The 18,636-nt window shown below is 39.4% G+C and overlaps 1 protein-coding gene across 8 annotated transcripts in view; it reads right to left on the bottom strand.

Annotated features, from left to right (window-relative positions):
• Positions 1 to 17,701, bottom strand: part of VAMP4 (vesicle associated membrane protein 4) — a 42,083-nt gene extending 24,382 nt beyond the window's left edge. For 5 of the 8 annotated variants that reach the window (XR_010151788.1, XR_010151790.1, XR_010151792.1 and 2 more), the window contains exons 1-3: positions 17,320 to 17,516; positions 13,751 to 13,865; positions 3,916 to 3,962 (exon numbers count right to left, since the gene is read on the bottom strand). Coding sequence is in view for 1 of the 8 variants with exons in the window: in XM_009438253.5 (XP_009436528.1) it covers positions 3,916 to 3,962; positions 13,751 to 13,816 (113 nt within the window). In the remaining 7 variants the exon portion in view is untranslated. Of the gene's footprint in view, positions 1 to 3,915; positions 3,963 to 13,750; positions 13,866 to 14,994; positions 15,151 to 17,126 lie in introns of those variants that run through there. The other 3 variants (XR_010151791.1, XR_010151793.1, XR_010151794.1) reach the window with 3 other exon arrangements.
• Positions 17,702 to 18,636: the final 935 nt, after the last annotated feature.

The following is an 18,636-nucleotide window of genomic DNA, read 5'->3' as shown; positions in this document are numbered from 1 at the left end:
TACCATGCTCATGGGTCAGTAAACCAAATATTGTTAAGATGTTAATTATCCCCAAATTCATCTATAGGTTCAATACAATCTCAACCAAAATTCTAGCAGCCTTGCTGGAAACTGACAAGATGATTCTAAAATTTATACGAAAATGCTTAGAGCCTCCAATAGCCAAAAGAACTTTCAAAAGGCAGTGCAAAGTTGAAGGATATACACTACATTACCTCACAACTTACTATAAAGTCGTAGTACTCAGGATAGTGATTACTATGGTATTGATGTAAGAAAGACACATAGAGTCCAGAAATAGAGCCACACATATATGGTCAATAAATTTTTATTGTGGTAAATATATATAACATATATTTACTATTTTAACCGTTTTTAAGCATACAGTTCTGTGGCATTAAGTAATTCACTTAATGAACTATCATCACCATTCATCTCTAGAACTTTTTCATCTTTCAAAACTGAAACTCTGTCCCCTAACTTGTCATTCCCTTTTCCTCAAAAGCCCTGGCAAACACCATTCTATTTTGTGTTTCTATGAAATTGACTACTCTAGGTACCTCATATAAGTGGAATCATGCAATATTTTTCCTTTTATGACTGGCTTCTTTTACTTACCATAAAGTCTTCAAGGTTCATCCATGTTTTAGCATATGTCAGAATTTCCTTCCAAACTTTTTAAGGCTGAATAAATTCCATTTATGTATTCAATATTGAGTTCCTGGGTGTAGAGGCTTGTGCTATTAATTCTAGCTACTCTGGTAGGGGACCTGAGGCAGGAGAATCACTTGAGGTCAGGAGTTCAAGACCAGCCTGGCCAACATAATGAGACCCTGTCTCAGTCAATCAATCAGCAAACAATTAAAAAAAACGAGTTCCTTTTTGAGGGGTAGCTATTGCTCTAGTCTAAGGCTTTTCACCACAAGTAGCATTGTAGGCAATTCACTTTGTGACTCTATAGCAATCTTGTCACCCACAGAAAATTATCTCCCCACAGTATCTGACATTCTGCCAAAAATGATACTATTTTCTGTTACTGGATTTGCTGCTATCTATCCTGTAAGCTCTTTCTTCACTGCTTCTCGGGTTTCCATTATTATTATTTTTTTTTTAGATGGAGTCTTTCTCTGTCGCCCAGGCTAGAATGCAGTGGCGCGATCTTGGCTCACTGCAACCTCCGCCTCCCAGGTTCAAGCGTTTCTCCTGCCTTAGCCCCCTGAGTTGCTGGGATTACAGGTGCACACCACCAGGACTGGCTAATTTTTGTATTTTCAGCAGAGACGTTTCACTGTGTTGGCCAGGCTGGTCTCGAACTCCTGACCTCAGGTGATCCACCTGCCTCGGTCTCCCAAAGTGCTGGGATTACAGGCGTGAGCCACTGTGCCTGGCCAGGTTTCCGTTAATTTTTATAAAATGTTTTCACTTGGAAAAAAACCCAGCCTCAACAAAAAAAGTCACATTTTTTTTTTTTTTTGAGACGAAGTATCACTCTGTTGCCCAAGCTGGAGTGCAGTGGTGCAATCTCGGCTCACTGCAACCTCCAACTCCTGGGTTCAAGCGATTCTCCTGCCTCAGTCTCCCAAGTAGCTGGGTCTATAGGCCACCATGCCTGGCTAATTTTTGTATTTTTAGTGGAGACGGGGTTTCACTATGTTGGCCAGGCTGGTCTTGAACTCCTGACCTTGTGATCCGCCCGCCTCGGCCTCCCAAAGAGGTGGGATTACAGGCGTGAGCCACTGCACCCAGCCAAGTCACAGTATTTTAACAAGGTAAGAGGTAAATGTTTCCTCTCAGGCATATAACCTTCTACATCAATCCCCAGAGAAAACTCCCACAACAATGTTGTCCTTCCTGACTTGCCAAATATAAACCTAGACCTGTCTGAGAGCTCTTTCTAATCATAACTACAAAGGATTGATCAGGTCAACTAATTTTTTATGAGATACCAAGGTAATTCAGTGGGGAAAGGATGATCTTTTTATCAAATTACAATGAAACAGTTGGATGGCCATATTCCCCCAGTTTCATCCTTACCTCAAATATATACAAAAATTAACTTAAAAGGGATTGTAGGCCTAAATGTAAAAGTCAAAACTACAAAACTCCTAGAAGAAAGTACAGGTAAAAATCTTAGTGACCTTGAGTTTGGGAAAGATTTCTTATATATGAAAAAAATAGCAAAAGCAATAGGAAAAAAAATTCAATAAACTGATGCCATCAAAATCAAAATTTTAATCTTCAAAAGATATTATTACAAAATGAAAGGGTTAAGTTATAGATTTGTAGTAAATATTTTCAGAACACATATCTGACAGAAAACTTGTATCTTGAATATATAAAAACTCTTGGCCAGGCACAGTGGCTCATCCCTGTAATCCCAGCACTTTGGAAGGCTGAGGTGGGAGGGTCAGTTGAGGCCAGGAGTTTGAGACCAGCCTGGGAAACAAAGTGAGACCTCATCTCTGCGAAATATAAATAAATATAATAATTAGTTGGGTGTGATGGCACACACCCGTAGTCCCAGCTACTTGGGAGGCTGAGGCGAGAAGATCATTTGAGCCCAGTAGTTTGAAGCTGTGGTGAGCCAAGGCTGCGCCAGGACACTCTACCAACCTGGGCAAAAGTAATACCTTGTCTCAAAAAAAAAAAAAAGCCAAAAAAACACAACTCAAAGAGAAAAATTTTAAAATGGGCAAGATTTGAACACATACTTCACCAAAGAAGGTAAGAGGATGAAAAATAAGCACACTACTAGATGTTCAACATCATATGTCAATAAGGAAATGCAAATTAAAACCACAACAAGATACCACTACACATCCACTAGAATGGCTAGAAGGAAAGAGGCTGAAAAAGACTGACCATATGTAATGATGAGGATATGGAGCAACTGGAATTCTCATACAATGCTGGTGACAATATAAAATGGTGCAACCACTTTGGAAAACAATTGTAAACTTACACCAACCATTCTACTCCTAGGTATTTTTATTTCCAAGAGAAATAATAGCATATATCCACACAAAAACCTGCACACAAATGTTTATAACAGCTTTATATGTAAAAGCCAAAAAGTAGAAACAACCCAAAAATCCACACACAAGTGAATGCATAAACGAACTGCAGCATCATACAATGGAATACTACTCAGAAAATTAAAAAACCCAACTATTAACACATGGATCAATCTCAAAAACCATGCTGAATAAAGCCAGGTTTTAAAAAGGGGGCATACTGCATGATTTCATTTATAAAAAATTTTAGAAATACAAACTACAGTGACAGAAAGCAGAGCACTGGTTGCCTAGGGACTGGGAGAGCAATGGATTATCAAGGGTTATGAGGAAACTTGCAGGGCGACAGATGGTTCATTATTTGATTTTGGTGATGATGTCACAGGTACACGGTACAGTAAGCTCTCTCTCACCCATGGTTTTGCTTTCCACAGTTTCAGTTACCCATGGTCAACTGCGGTCTGAAAATATTAAATGGAAAATTCCAGAAATAAACAATTCATAAGTTTTAAATTGTGCACCATTCTGAGTAGCATGATGAAACCTCACATTGCCCCGCTTTGTCCCACCTGAAATGTGAATCACCCCTTTGTCCTGCATATCCACATTGTATATACTACCCAGCCCTTTAGTTATCAACATCTTCTTGGCTTCATGATCCAAGGTCACCTGAAATAGATGATTCTCCTTCTGACATATCATCAGAGGTCAATAGTACCTAATGTTATGTCACAATGTGCTACTCTCTGTGTTTTCACATATCCACTGGGGGATCTTGGAAGGCATCTCTCACGTATAAGGGAGACTACTGCATATCTGTCAAAATGTATACTGTATATTTTAGATATATGCATGTATTGTATGTCAATTACACCCTAATAAAGCTGTAAAAAAAACTTACAGAAAAAAGTCCTCTTCTTCATCTGAATCATCTTCCAAAAGATTTCTCTGTCAAAAAAAGAAAAAGACTTGAGTTTTCAGATTCAGAGGGCTTATAAAATGTCACAGAGGAGTAATGAAATAAGTCCTATACTAGTGAAATTTCTTAACTCCAGGTGTCCATAAAGAGGGAAAAGTAATTACATATCCTTCACTGGAAGCTAAAAGATTCCAGTGGGACAACATTTATAGACTTTGCAAAGAAAATGCTCATAATTATAGAATCCTGTAACTGACTAAAAAAGGTAGAAAGGTCACTGAAGCTGGTATGGGAGTGAGGAACTGCAGGTAGTCAGGAGGGAGCAAGTCCCCTCTCCTTCCTTCTGACTGCCAGTGTCTGTCTATTGGCAGAACTTAGGGAACCAGGTGGAAAGAAGAAATACAGTTTGTGGATTCCAACTGCAGCATCAGAGAAGAGTATAGAGGGAGTTTGGAGCTGAGGACAAGGGCTTAAAAATGGGCATGTTCTACTTTTTAGCTACTCTACCCACAAACAGCCCCCTAAACAAATTTGAACTTCCAAACAAAAGCAACTTTAGACTTTTATAACATACAACAATTTTCCTTAAAATGAGGACAGTCTCACCTTCTCCCCAAAAGGGGTGGGTATAAAGTCCAAAAGGTGACTAAAGAAGAGCAAAACCCAGACCTTTTCAGACACACAAGAACTCAAACAGTATACAAGTTAAGAATCCCTTATCCTAAATGCTTGGGACCAGAAGTATTTCAAATTTTGGATTTTAGAATATTTGCATATATATAAGGAAACATCTTGGGGATGGGACCGAAGTCTCAACACAAAATTCGTTATGCTTCATAAAGACCTTGAGTTTCAAATATAGCTTATATACATAGCCTAAGGGTAATTTCACACAATATTTTTTAATACCTTTGTGCATGAAACAAAGTTTTGACTGCGTTTTGACTGCAACATGAGGTCAGGTGTGGAATTTTCCATTGTGGCATCATGCTGGTACTTAAAAAAGTTTCAGATTTGGGAGCATTTTGGATTTTCAGATTAGGGATGCTCAAACTGTACCACTTGCTATAAGCAGAATAATAGCTCCCCAAAGATGTTCATTTCCTAATCACAAAAACCTGTTTTTTTGTTTGTTTGGTTTGAGATGGAGTCTTGCTCTGTCGCACAGGCTGGAGTGCAGTGGTGCAATCTCGGCTCACTGCAACTTCCACCTCCCGGGTTCAAGTGATTCTCCCGCCTTAGCCTCCTAAGTAGCTGGGACTACAGGTGCATGCCACCACACCTGGCTAATACAGTCACCAAAACCTGTGAATGTGTTACCTTGCATGGTAAAAGGGACTTTGCAGATGTGATTACGGATCTTAAGAAGAAAAGATCATTATGAATTATTCATATGGGCCCAATGCAGAGTGAGGGAGAGAGAGAGAGACAGACAGACAGACAGAGACAGACAGACATTACACTAATGGTTTTGAAGACACAGGAAGGGGTATGAGCCTAAAAAGGTAAACAGCCCCTAGGAGCTAGGAAAAGCAAGAAAACAGTTTCTTCCCTAAAGCCTCCAGAAAGAACATAGCCCTACTGGCACCTTGATTTTAGCCCTATAAGCTCATTTTAGACTTCTGGTCACCAGAACCATAAGACAATAAATTTGTGTTGTTTTAAGTGTGTGGTAATTTGTAGCAGTAGCAATGGGAAACTAATACACTACCCATGTACTTTTCCTGAGGAAATTCCTCAAGGAATTACACCAGCCAAAAAGAAAATGAAATCAAAACAAAGACCTTAAGACTGAGATGGATGATACAATCAATGAATCTAATACAATGTGTGGTCAAATCTAAATAGTTGATGATAATGTGACTGTAAACAATAAGTTAAAGCTTTTGAAAAAAATACATATTATATAGAAAAGCTTAAAAAGAATCTAAAACTTTTCCAACAAAGCCCAGAAGCTGGGAGTGGGAGAGTGAAGTGAGGAAGTGAAAGCATTGCCAATATGCTCATCTTGACGAGGAGTGGAATGGAGGAAGGGGGAACAGGACTAGAATTAAAAAGTAAAACAATGGAAGGGCCTTAGTTTTTGGTATGTTGACAGAGAACACAGATTAACACTACCATTAAAATATAAAGTTAGTAACAAAAGAGAGAGGGAAGGAGGGGGAAGGGAGTAAAGTATCTAAACTGTGGTTTAGATATGGTGGTTCTGGGGGCAAGGAGGGAGATGAGTAAAAATAATCAATCTAGCATAAGGGAAGGCATAAGGGAATCTACCATAAGAAAAGGCATAAGGGAAAAGGAAAATATAAGAAATACAATGAATATCACTATATCTATGTATAATATATGACATATACTAAAGAGTAAAAAAATGAAAGAAGGATGTATTCGGCTGGGCGCGGTGGCTCACGCCTGTAATCCCAGCACTTTGGGAGGCCCAGGCGGGTGGATCACGAGGTTAGGAGATCGAGACCATCCTGGCTAACATGGTGAAACTCTGTCTCTACTAAAAATACAAAAAAAAAAAAAAGAAGAAGAAGAAGGATGTATTCAATATTCATTTAACAAGTATTTTTGGGTATCTTTTACGTGCTTCTATGTGCACTGTTCTAAGTTCTAAGCAGCGGTTTTGAACAAAACAAAGTCTGAGCTCTCACAGAAAAACAGGACTGCAATTGAACAATGAGAACACATGGACACAGGAAGGGGAACATCTCACACCGGGGCCTGTTGTGGGGTGGGGAGAAGGGGGAGGGATAGCATTAGGAGATATACCTAATGTTAAATGACAAGTTAATGGGTGCAGCACACCAACATGGCACATGTATACATATGTAACTAACCTGCACGTTGTGCACACGTACCCTAAAACTTAAAGTATAATAATAATAATAAAAAAAACAGGATTGCAACAAATGCTATGCAGAGAATTAAAACAGTGATGGGACAGAAAGTGATGGGGTGACTACATGAGATTAGGCTGTCATAAAAAATCACTCTGAAGAGGTGAAATTTAAGCTGAGATCCAAATAACAAAGAGCCAGCCAAAGATCAGGGTGAAGAGCATTCATTGCTGCAGGACTAGATGGCTGGCACAGAAAAAGTCCAAGTGTATTAGTTATTCACAATAAATGTGACTGGTTTGAATGTCCCTATTTAATAACAAAAACTATATGTGATTAGGGTTCAAAAAAATTCTAGCCAATATCTGTTTGCAAGAAATTCACCTAAAACAAATACCAAATAAAGGATGGGGAAAAGCAGGGGTAGAAAAGAAACATCAGCAAATTCTAACAAAAAGAATGTTACAGTTAGCAATATAAAGAGGAATTTTAGGCCAAAGTATTAAACAATCAAATAAGATGATTTTACAATAATAAAATATACAATCCATCAAGAAGATTTAATAGCAACGAATGTTTAAATACCTAATAATATAGCTTAAAGTATCTTACAAAAGCTGCGCAAATTATGAGAAACAGTTACATCAAAATCATAGGGAGGATTTAACATACCCTTCAGAGATGGAGAAGCCAAACACACAAAAAAATCTAGAACTTTGAAACTAAACAGCAAATTTTATTTTATTTTCCTTTATGGGTAAGCCATAAAGGACATTTAATAAATTCCAAAAAATAGAAATTACACAAGTCATATTCTCTGACCATAATGCGATGGAAAAAGGAAGTTTTAAAATACTCTTCTCAGCTGGGTGCAGTGGCTCACACCTGTAATCCCAGCACTTTGGGAGGCCAAAGTGGGGGGATCGCTTGAGCCCAGGAGTTCAAGACCAGCACTGGCAACATAGCAAGACCGTGTCTCTATGGGAAAAAAAAAAAAAAAAAAAAAATTAATTAGCCAGGCATGGTGGCTCATGCCTGTAGTCCTAGCTATTCAGCAGGCTGATATGGGAGGATCTTTTAAGCCCAGGAATTTGAGGTTAGAGTGAGCTATGATCATGCCACTGCACTCCAACCTGGGTGACAAAAGGAGACCCTGTAGCAAAAAACCTCACAAAAAACAAAAAACATCCTTCTCATTAACTTTTATGTTAAATGTAAATAAAGGTGATTAGACCATTTTGAAATGAAAGACACTGGGAAGATCACAGGTCAAAATCTGAAGAGTATGGCCACAGCAGTACTTAAAGGAAAATGGGACCTTAGACATATTTTGTTAGGAAATCACAAAGATTGAAAATATATAAAATAAATAGTTAACTCTTAAGATGGGTAAGTTATTCCTAAACAACACACAACTCCAGAAGTCTGAAAGAAAAAGATTAACATATTTGATTATATAAAAATTTAAAACTTGAACATAAGACATCAAAAACAAGGTTAAAAAACAAGCAACAGACTGGGAAAAAACATCTGCAGTATCCTTTAAGACAAAAGACCTGATGTCTGTAATATATAAGAAGCTTTGACAAACTAGTAAGAAAAAGAGACATTATAGAAAAACAAAGAATAGAAATAGATAATTCCCAATAGAAGAAATGGCCAATGACCACACGAAATGTTCAAAACCAATTAATATTCAAGGAAATGCATTAGGTCATTTTTTAAATAAATATTTCTTGAGTAATATTCTAGCTAACAAGTAACAGACAAGCATTACATTTATAATATAATGTATTTGGTTTACGGCCGGGCATGGTGGCTCACGCCTGTAACCCTGGCACTTTGGGAAGATGAGGAGGGAGGATCACTTGAGCCCCGGAGTTCGAAACCAGCCTGGGCAATACGGTGAAACCCCATCTCTACAAAAAAAAAAAAAAAAAAAAAAAAAAAAAAAAAAATTAGGCGTGGTGGTGTATGCCTGTAATACCAGCTACTCTGAAGGCTACTTGGGGGGATTGCTTGAGCCCAGGAGGAGGCTGCAGAACCATGATCGTGCCACTGCATTCCAGCCTGGGTGACAAAGCCAGACCCTGTCTCAAAATAATAATGATAATAGTAATAGTCATAATTTATTTGGTTTAGAGGATAATGATACTAAAGATATGTTTACTATAATTGTACACTGAGAAACACACATGAAAACCAATGCTTTTTCATACATTAATTGAATAAACACAAGTGCTAGGGATACAGTGTCAAAAAAGAATAATAGGACACAATGAGATAATATTTCATACCCACTAGGCAGATAATAATAAGTGTTGGTGAGGATGTGGAGAAACTGGAATCATCATATATTGCTGGTGAGAATGTAAAAATTGTACAACCACTTTGGAAAACAGCTGGGCAGTTCTTCAGAAGGCTGAACAGAGAGTTACTACAATACTCAGCAATTCTACCTTTAGGTATACACCAAAGAGAAATAAAAACATGCTCAAACAAAAACTGGTATGCTAATGCTCATAGCAGTAGTATTTAAAATAGCCAAAAGTAGAAAAAAACCCAAATATCTATGAACTGATAAATGGGCAAACCAAATGTGTTATATCAATATAAGGGAATATTATTTAGCAATAAAAAGGAATGAAGATCTCCCAGCACTTTGGGAGGCCAAGGTGGGTGAATCACCTGAGGTCAGGAGTTCGAGACTAGCCTGGCCAACATGGTGGAACCCCATCTCTACTAAAAATACAAAAATTAGCTGGGCGTGGTGGTGTACGCCTGTAATCCCAGCTACTTGGGAGGCTGAGGCACGAAAATCACTTGAACCCAGGAGGTGGAGGTTGCAGTGAGCCGAGATTGCACCATTGGACTCCAGCCTGGGCAACAGAGGGAGACTCCGTCTCAAAAAAAAAAAAAAAAAAAAAAAAAAAAGAAGCACTGATATGCACTATAACGTTGATGAATCTTAAAAACATTATGCTAAGTCAAAGAAGCCAGTCACAAAAGGCTATATGTTATATGATTCCATTTATAGAAAACGTCCAGAATAGACAAATTTATAGGAGTGCAGTTGCTTAGAGGCTGAGGGGATAAAGAAAATGGGAGATGACTGCAAAAGGGCACAGCATTTCTTTTTGGGCTAATGAAAATATCCTAAAATTGATTGTGGTGATTGTTGCACAACTCTGTGAATATAATAAAACTCACTGAATTGTACACTTTAAGTGGGTGAATTGTATGGTACGTGACTTTTATCTCAATAAAGCTATTACCAAAAAAGTATAATAGGAAAGAGGAACAAAACTTTTAAAAGATTTTAAAAGTAATTTATATGTTATTCTAACCAATCAGTTATCAAACTTCATAATATAATAAACATCAAAAAGGAGTTCTCTTGAAACAGTCAATTTTATTCAGTTCTGGTGTCTAATATACTAATAATCAATGAAGAATATAAGGAGAAAGTGATACAATTATAGTCTCAGCAGTGGAATTTATTGAGAAAATACATTTTAAATTTAAAAATGTATTCACAAAGCTTATTTATTTGTATTATTTTTTAATTTAAGGTTTACTATTGTTTTTCTTGAAGTAATTTTTCCTGCCCTTGTTATTAGGGTGGGCTTTATGTACTATTTAATCTGATTTCCACACATATTATTAAACTGGTATTTAATATCTACAAATAATAACTTTGTTACTATTTTCTCAGGATTATGACCAACATGCCATGAAACTGTGATCCTAGTATATCACGCCTGGACTTGATTTTTAAAAAGCAATCATATTCAAGTGACTGTGTCCTTAACAGTGATTCCATTAAGTGAACAACAAATTTACGTTCAGCAGTGATTGTGAGAAAGAAACACAGGGGAACTTAGGAAATATAAATAGTTTCAGTTTAAAATCATGTAAAAATAAAACTATAAAATTAATGGGATTTGCATCAATTAAAAATTATTAAATAATATACTCTTGCATACTATACATTGAATTTGGCTACAACCTTCTCTGCTTTACATATATTTTTCAAAATTGACATAGATTGTATGAATTACAAACAAGTTCCGAGAGGTGATTTTACTACATACATTTCCATACTTCAGTCTTCATCTTACACAAAGGCAGATGTGACTTAGGGGCTCTCTGTCCAGGACTGAGGTATTTACCTGACATATCTCAGATATCAGTCAATCAACTGTCAGCATTTATTGATCATCTTCCAGGATATTAATGCTTTGCAAGCATCTCTGGGTAAGTGACTAAAGATTTCCTTGGGGCAATAGGAAAGAGGCTCAGATTCTTCTAACCGATGATTTAAAAAATATTTCAGCATGCTTTGTGCACGCTGATCACTGAATATTCATCAGGAGCTTTCAGTCAGCTTTTACTGGATGCATATCAAGTCTGTGTTGTTTTACACTGGGTTCCTTTATAGGTTCACAATTGGTATCATTTACTTTAACAAATTGACATTTATTCTCTGAACGGGTTTAGTATTTCGCCAAACCTTCTGCTTTGTAAAGACATGCTTTTTTTTTCTTTCTGAGATGGAATTTCACTCTGTCACCCAAGCTGGAGTGCAATGGCACAATCTCGGCTCACTGCAACCTCTGCCTCCCAGATTCAAGCAATTCTCCTGCCTCAGCCTCCCAGGTAGCTGGGATTACAGGTGTGCACCACTGCACCTGGCTAATTTTTGTACTTCTGCTAGAGATGGGGTTTCACTATGTTGGCCAGACTGGTCTTGAATTCCTGACCTCAAGTGATCTGCCCGCCTCGGCCTCCCAAAGTGCTGGGATTACAGGCGCGAGCCACCACGCCTGGCCAAGACATGCTTTTGATAGTAAATCTTCAGTGTATGGAATTCCAGCACAGGTATATCAAATTTTCTGAATCACTTTTTCTTGGAGGTTTATCTTGGAAGATATTACATTAAAGAAAGAGACCCTGGATTATCCCTGAGTGATTTCTCAATCCCTGATCATCCTCTGCCTTCTCTCGGCCAGAGCCTTCCGGGTTCACCCAGACTTGGTATATTTCCTCAAGGCATTTCTCAATTCCTTGCATGGGGAACTAGCTCAAGCAGACACTAAGAGTTTCACCATGGCATGGAGGAAAAGATAGGTGACCAAAATGGTTGAAACTGCACCAAATGCTAGTAAGCAGTTGAAATTATGGCAAAGAAGGAGTAACTGGATTTGGCAACATGGAAATCATTGGTGACTCCTTGAAGTTTATTAGTAAAAGCTTGCTAGCAATTAATCTATTGGTGGATTCTATTTCCCCATTAAAAAACAAAACAAAACAAAACAAAACAGGCCGAGTGCAGTGTCAAATGTCTGTAATCCCAGCACTTTGGGAGGCCAAGGCAGGCGGATTACTTGAGCTCAGGAATTTGAGACCAGCCTGGGCAACACGGCAAAACCCCATCTTTACGAGAAAAACAAAAACTGGCTGGGCATGATATCATGCACCTGTAGTCTTTGCTACTCGGGAGGCTGGGGTGGGAGGATAGCTTGGGCCCAAAAGGTGGAGGCTGCAGTGAGCTGTGATTGCACCACTGCACTTCAGCCTCAATGACAGAGCGAGACCCTGGTCTCAAAAAATAAAAACAAACCATCAGAAACACACAAAACCGCAAAAGCTGTACAAAGGGTTAGAATAAGGGGAAGAAAATGTTTCCTGTGTTGTACTAAAAGAAACTTATGACTAAAAGTCATAAGATGGTGGACAGAGTGGATAATATGAAGTTCTGAGGTTGTCCAAAAAGAGCATGTAAAACAAAGCAGACTAAAAGCTTTGCAAGGGCACAGACTATGTCTTCCAATTTTTAGCCCAGTGCCTAGCACATAGGAGGTGGTCAATACATATTTGTTGAATGAATCAAGACAAGAAGGAAAGGAAGGAGGGCTTCAGAATGGTGCATTAAAAAAATAAGAACGTGAATTATTTCCCCCAATAAATATGTATTGAGTACTTATGCTAAAAGTAATCTGCCTGCAACATTCATATAAAATGTTGTCTTTTAAATGCGGCATAATTTCTAGATTTATATATATTTGCATAGAATGTTCTGGAATAAACTAGAAATTGAAGCATTATATAAAAGATACTCTGGAACATAAGATAATTACAGGTCTGGAGACCTTTATTTGCAATTCCAAAATCTAAAAGCTTCTGAAAATCAAAAAGTTTTGGAGGAAAATTTGACCTGAACTGATGTTAGCTAGTTTATTTACACACTTTATTTACATAGTTAGTTAGATATAACTAAATATAGACTTCACTGAGAAATATTAATATTTTTGGAGGCACTGGTCCAGGCCCCAAAAATGCTGTTACATAATATGTTCTTAACTTTCTAAAATCTGAAAAATTCCAAATACATTCAAAGTTCTGAATAAGATATTGTGTATTTGTATAAAACTCCCTTTCAAAAACTAGAAAGAAGCTATGAGAATAATGATTTGATCAATAATGGAAGTAGAATTCAGTTGTCACCAATCTAAGTAACATGTTTTTAAATACATTTGCTACGAAGAAAACAATTAGGATTAGAATACAGTCATAAGCTTTTGATTTTTCTGTTATTATTATTAGTTAATTAATTTTTGAGACAGGGTCTTGCTCTGTTGCTCAGGCTGGAGTGCAGATCACAGTTCACCACAGCCTTCATCTCCCAGGCTCAGGTGATCCTCCTGCCTTAGCCTCTTGAATAGCTGGAACCATAGGCATGTGCTACCATGCCCCACTAATTTTTTTAAAATTATTTATAGAGACAGGGTCTCCCTGGGTTGTCCAAGACAGTCTTGAACTTCTGGGCTCAAGCTATTCTGCTTCAGCGTCCCAAGTGCCGCGACTGCAGGCATGAGCAACCACGCCCGGATGGTTTTTTTTCTATTATTTACAAAGGGAATGAAAACATATTTTGAATCTTTTGTTTTTAAAGCTTAAGATTCTGAACTTACCCTTTCACTTTTCACAGAACCTGTGACATCATCATCATTGAGGTGGCGCTTAAACTTGGGAGGCATATTTTTTACTTGCGAAGTATCTTTTGCTTCTCAACAGGATAGTCACCACCTTAAAGAGAAAATAAATTTCATCAGATTTGAGACTTTGCGGCATAAGCTAATGTACTTAAAACAGTGTACATGAAACCCTGTATGACAGGGACTCCCTCATTTTTCTGACTTCAATTCCTGCCCTCTCACTTGTTCCACTCCAGTGACTGGGGCCTCCATGCTAGACCTCAACACCTAAGAAACAGTTTAAATTATGAGAAAATGGATGTAATTGCCCTAAGAGAACATGTGTAGGATATGAGTGATTTAAGATTTTTATAAAATGAAAGAGCAGAGAGTAGAGGGAGGACGTCTCACTGAGACATTAAATGCTTTACAACTTAAAGTTGGAGTCAGAAGACAGGAGAACATGCCTATTTCTCTCACTTTTAGTTGGTTGCTTAAGCAATGATTCAGTTTCCTCAGGTGTAAAACACTGATTTTCAGGCTTCTGCAGAGTTGGGACGGTCAAATTGGATAATACATGCAAAAATATTCTGCAAACTATAATGTCCCATTGGTACTCCATGAAAAGGGGTAAGTTTGGTAAGTACTGGTGTGATATCGTGATTTACAAAATATACTCATTTGGTCTTAATCCCCATTTCCTGACATATCCTTGGAATCGCTGCAGTGATGTGTCTTGTGTATGCTAATAAGATGACTGGTAGCTTAGCCCCCAGGTAGATTCCAGATGGAGGCTGGTCACAGAAAAACCTAGGCATGATTAGAAGACTGGGACTTTTCAGCCCCACCCCCTAGCTTCCTGGGAGGGGAGGAGGGCTCAAGGTTGAACTGATTTCTAATAGCCAATGATGTAATCAATCATGCCTACTAAGGATGACTCCATAAAACCCAAAAAGGACAGGGTTCAGAGAGCTTCCCAAAAGCTGAACAAGTAGAGAGTTCCTGGACGGTGGCACACCTGGAGAGGGCACAGAAGCTCTGTACCCCTTGCCCTATGCACCTCTTCCATCTGGCTGTTGATCTCTATCCTTTATAATAAACCAGTAAACAAAGTGTTTCTCTTAATTCTGTAAGCCACTCTAGCAAATAAATTGAACACAAGGAAGGGATTGTGGGAACTCTGATTTATAGCCAGTCAGTTGGAAACACAGGTAAAACAACCTGGAACTTGTGATTGGCACCTGAAGTGGGGGGAATCTTGTAGGATTAAGCCCTCAACCTGCAGGATCTGATGCTATCTCTAGGTATACAGTATCAGAATTGAATTAGAGGACACCCAGCTGGAGAATCTGCTGCAGAATTTCCTCCTTGCTTGTGAGGAGAAATCTTTTGGGGGTCTGTGTTGAGAGAGAATAGGAGAAACTCAATTTTTTTCTATCAAAACAACTGGATTAAACAAAGCTAGTTTTCTTTGCTACAGAATGACTCACATCCTGTTATATGCTAATATGCATTGTGACTTTCCAGGAAAATGCTTGTGTATGCAACATACTAAAATTTTTTTTTGAGAAAAAGTTCTTCTATGCAAATAATGAATTTTCAGTATTTTTGACTAGATGGTAGATGAATACCCATCAATTCAGGATAGCTCAGAAATACTGAATGTTTTACTATGTGCTAGGCACGGTGCTCAGTGATACACATGCATTTTCTTTTACTCTTTATGATGCTTCTTTAAAGTAGGCACCAAGAAACTAGGAGAAAACTAAAGTTTAGTAACGATAACGTTAGTCACTACATTCATTGAAACAGCAGAGATACAGGCCTAAATTAATCAATGGCTGTGCATTATCAGTTTTAATCATTTGTTTCAATTAGTTGCCCATCAGGTTTACAGAATTCTGTTCTAGAAAGACTCACTTCCTGCTAACAACCCAATAGTCCTGCTTCCTTTTCCACAAGAAGAAACACTTAGACCTTTAAATTAGGTATAGTTAGACATCAGTTTGTTTGTTAATGATATACACTTAAAAAAGAATAATCCCAGGATCTGGTTTCACGAACCAAATAAAAGTAATGTTTTAAGTCAGCTGCTTGTCAAAACAAAGGGACACACTTTTCTTTGATAAGAAATGCTTCCAAATCAGAAATTATTCACTTGTAACAAAAAGCAAACTCTTGCTGCCTGAGTAACAGCTCTTGAGTTCTTGGTTCCACAATATTTCTGTCACATACATCTGGCCCTTTTATTCCTCATATTTTGATGTCAGAATACTACATTCACGCAGAAATGTAACAGAATGCATGGAAAAACAGATGACAAGGCAAATTACTGAAGAACTTGTGCTTTTAACTATTATCTGTATTTAGATTTTAACCCCTGCAATGAGGCTGCCTCAACATCCCAAAGCAAACAACGGGCAGACTTATATAATGCCTTTATAAGACATACAGTAAAACTACAATCTTAAGGATGAGCAAACCCCATATTCAGGTCTCTTAATCCCAAGAAACCATGTGCAACAAATAGAAAGCCCATCAGCAAAGCAGTAGGCAGATTAATTAGCTACCTTGATGAACTTTGATGTTATTTGCAACTGATTATTAGTAACTGATGATATGTGTATCAAACAACTAGTAGAAATAAATCATGCTCAGAAAGTAGACTAGGATATAGTCTGCCTAAGATTTCTCCTACAAAAAAAGACATGTGAATTCAGCTGTTTGTGACTAGGTATACATGTAAATAAGAGAGCCATCATGTACTTCCACATTGAGGATAGACCACCACTATACAATTCACTCAAATAAGTCACATCACCGTATGCTTCTTATACATCAGCATATACTTAAATGTCTATGTGTGCATTTTTGTAAGTAGTACGTTATCTAGTCAATAGCTTTGAATCTGGGCAAAGGCTCTCCTTTTCCCAGCCTCCATTCTCTTTCTGATTCGTCTTCCTTGTCTGTCATCAGCCTTCTTGCTTGATGCAGTTTCACAGAAATAAAGTGATTTGGATGGACACAGACCGGAGATATCATTTGCAAAACCTGTCAAGTGTAACGATTCACCCCCAACTTCCGGTCATTATAAACACAGCAGGGTTGGCGCTCTTTCCCCCGAGCCCTTTAAATACACAATTTCAGGAAGCTCCGTTCACCCCCCACACCCAATCTGTCGCACCAGGCCACGTCCCTCGATATATCTGCTCCTAACGCTGGCCCTTCCTGCCCCATTGTACCCCCTGGAATTCCTCACTACATCCCACTCTTAACAAACCTTCCCCATCCATGGCACTGTTCTCTTCCCATCACCCCAGAGTACCCCTCAATTCCAATTCTTCTCTCCCTCAACTGCTCCTCGTCCGCATACCCCTGTCCTCGTCTTCCTTCCTCACGGCACCCCCGGCCTCAACCTTTTCCCACTCCGGGGTCCCTTCCTAGATCCCCGAGGCCCGCCGACCAGCCCGACTAGGACGTCGGGGGGCGGCAAGGCAGGGGCGTCTTCTTCGTTTCCTTCCTCCTCACACCAGCCCCTCCCGCTGCGAACAGGCCAGCGCCAGTACCTGAGGCTCCCGGGGAACTCCCGGCAGCTCTCCCGGGCTGGCGGTGCTGGGCGGGCGGGGGAAGGAGTAGGAAGCCGAGGTAAGAAGCTGGGAGGGGGAGACAGTTGGTGCGGACCCGGCGTCGGCCGCAGCGCCGCAGCAGCGCCTCCGCTCATCGAGCCGATCGGCGCTCGGCGGCCTGGCGCCAGGCGGAGGGGGCGGGTCCAGGGCACGGAGATAATCGAGGAAGTCGATCCGCCGAGCCCTATTCACCTAAAAGAGCCGGAACCCACACGCAGTTTAGATGCATCTCTCCAAATTTATGCTGTGCTTTAGGGGAGGAACAACCACTGGTTGTCCACGTTCCGGTCGTGATCCGGCGTGCGTGGAGGGCGATTAGGGGAGGAGGGGGAAACTTCCGAGAACCGCTCGGGACTGGGCGCCGCGCCGGGGTGCGTGGCTGGGGTGATGAGGCGTTAGAAACAGGGTGGTGCTTTGTGGCACATCCGTCCCTCTGGCTGACTACGTTGAGTGGCAAGTGGAGGGTGGCTCGCAGCTCGAGGACCTGCTTCGGGTTCGTCTGGGGCCTTTTCTGAAGAAAGGAGATCTGTTTGATCCCCTGTTTACAGAATTAGAGCTAGACTTGGAAAGAGATGTTAAGGCCAGGCTCCTCCCTTTAGATAGGAGGAATATCTGGTTCAGAGAGGAGATTGACTTAAAGTTACACGGCTAGTTTAGATAGATACGGGACGAGGGCTCGGTGTTCTTTTCCCGGTATCCCTTAGTTGTAACCTGAAAGCCTTCAGGAAATCGCCCTCGCCAGGCCATTCCGCCACTCTGCCCATTCCTCCCTCACTCCCTCCCCCTCCGCCCAATTTGGTATCATGTTCAGATCTCCACGCCCGCAGTAGCTGTCTACCAGAAACAATTCCTAATTTTGTTTTTCCGTTCTCTTATTTGTTTTATTATCCATTCCTCCCACGCCCCAGCTGGATTATTTTACTCATTGAATCATATTCACTACACATCTTTTAAAATTAATACAGTATCTATGGGTCCTTTGTTGATACAGTATTTTAACTGTCTGAAATACTGTGCCAGGCACTTTCTAAAGACATAAAAATAAGAGGGGGTGTTCAAGAACAAGAGTGGACAAGAAAACAGCAGGAGGAAAGATCTGCGGACACTAAAGGAAAGGAAAGAATAGACACCCTCTTACCAAAAAGTTGTTCTTCTTTTGTTTGATGTTTATTTTTATGTAAAAATGTACTAACGAATTTGAAAGATGCCATGACTAAGGCAACGATGCTCCACTTTGATTCACTTGGAGTTGAATCA

This window comes from Pan troglodytes, chromosome 1, assembly GCF_028858775.2.
Source record: "Pan troglodytes isolate AG18354 chromosome 1, NHGRI_mPanTro3-v2.0_pri, whole genome shotgun sequence".
Taxonomy (NCBI): Eukaryota; Metazoa; Chordata; class Mammalia; order Primates; family Hominidae; genus Pan; species Pan troglodytes.
The sequence above is the reverse complement of the archived record's forward strand: the minus strand, read 5'-3'. Positions and strand labels throughout refer to the sequence as shown.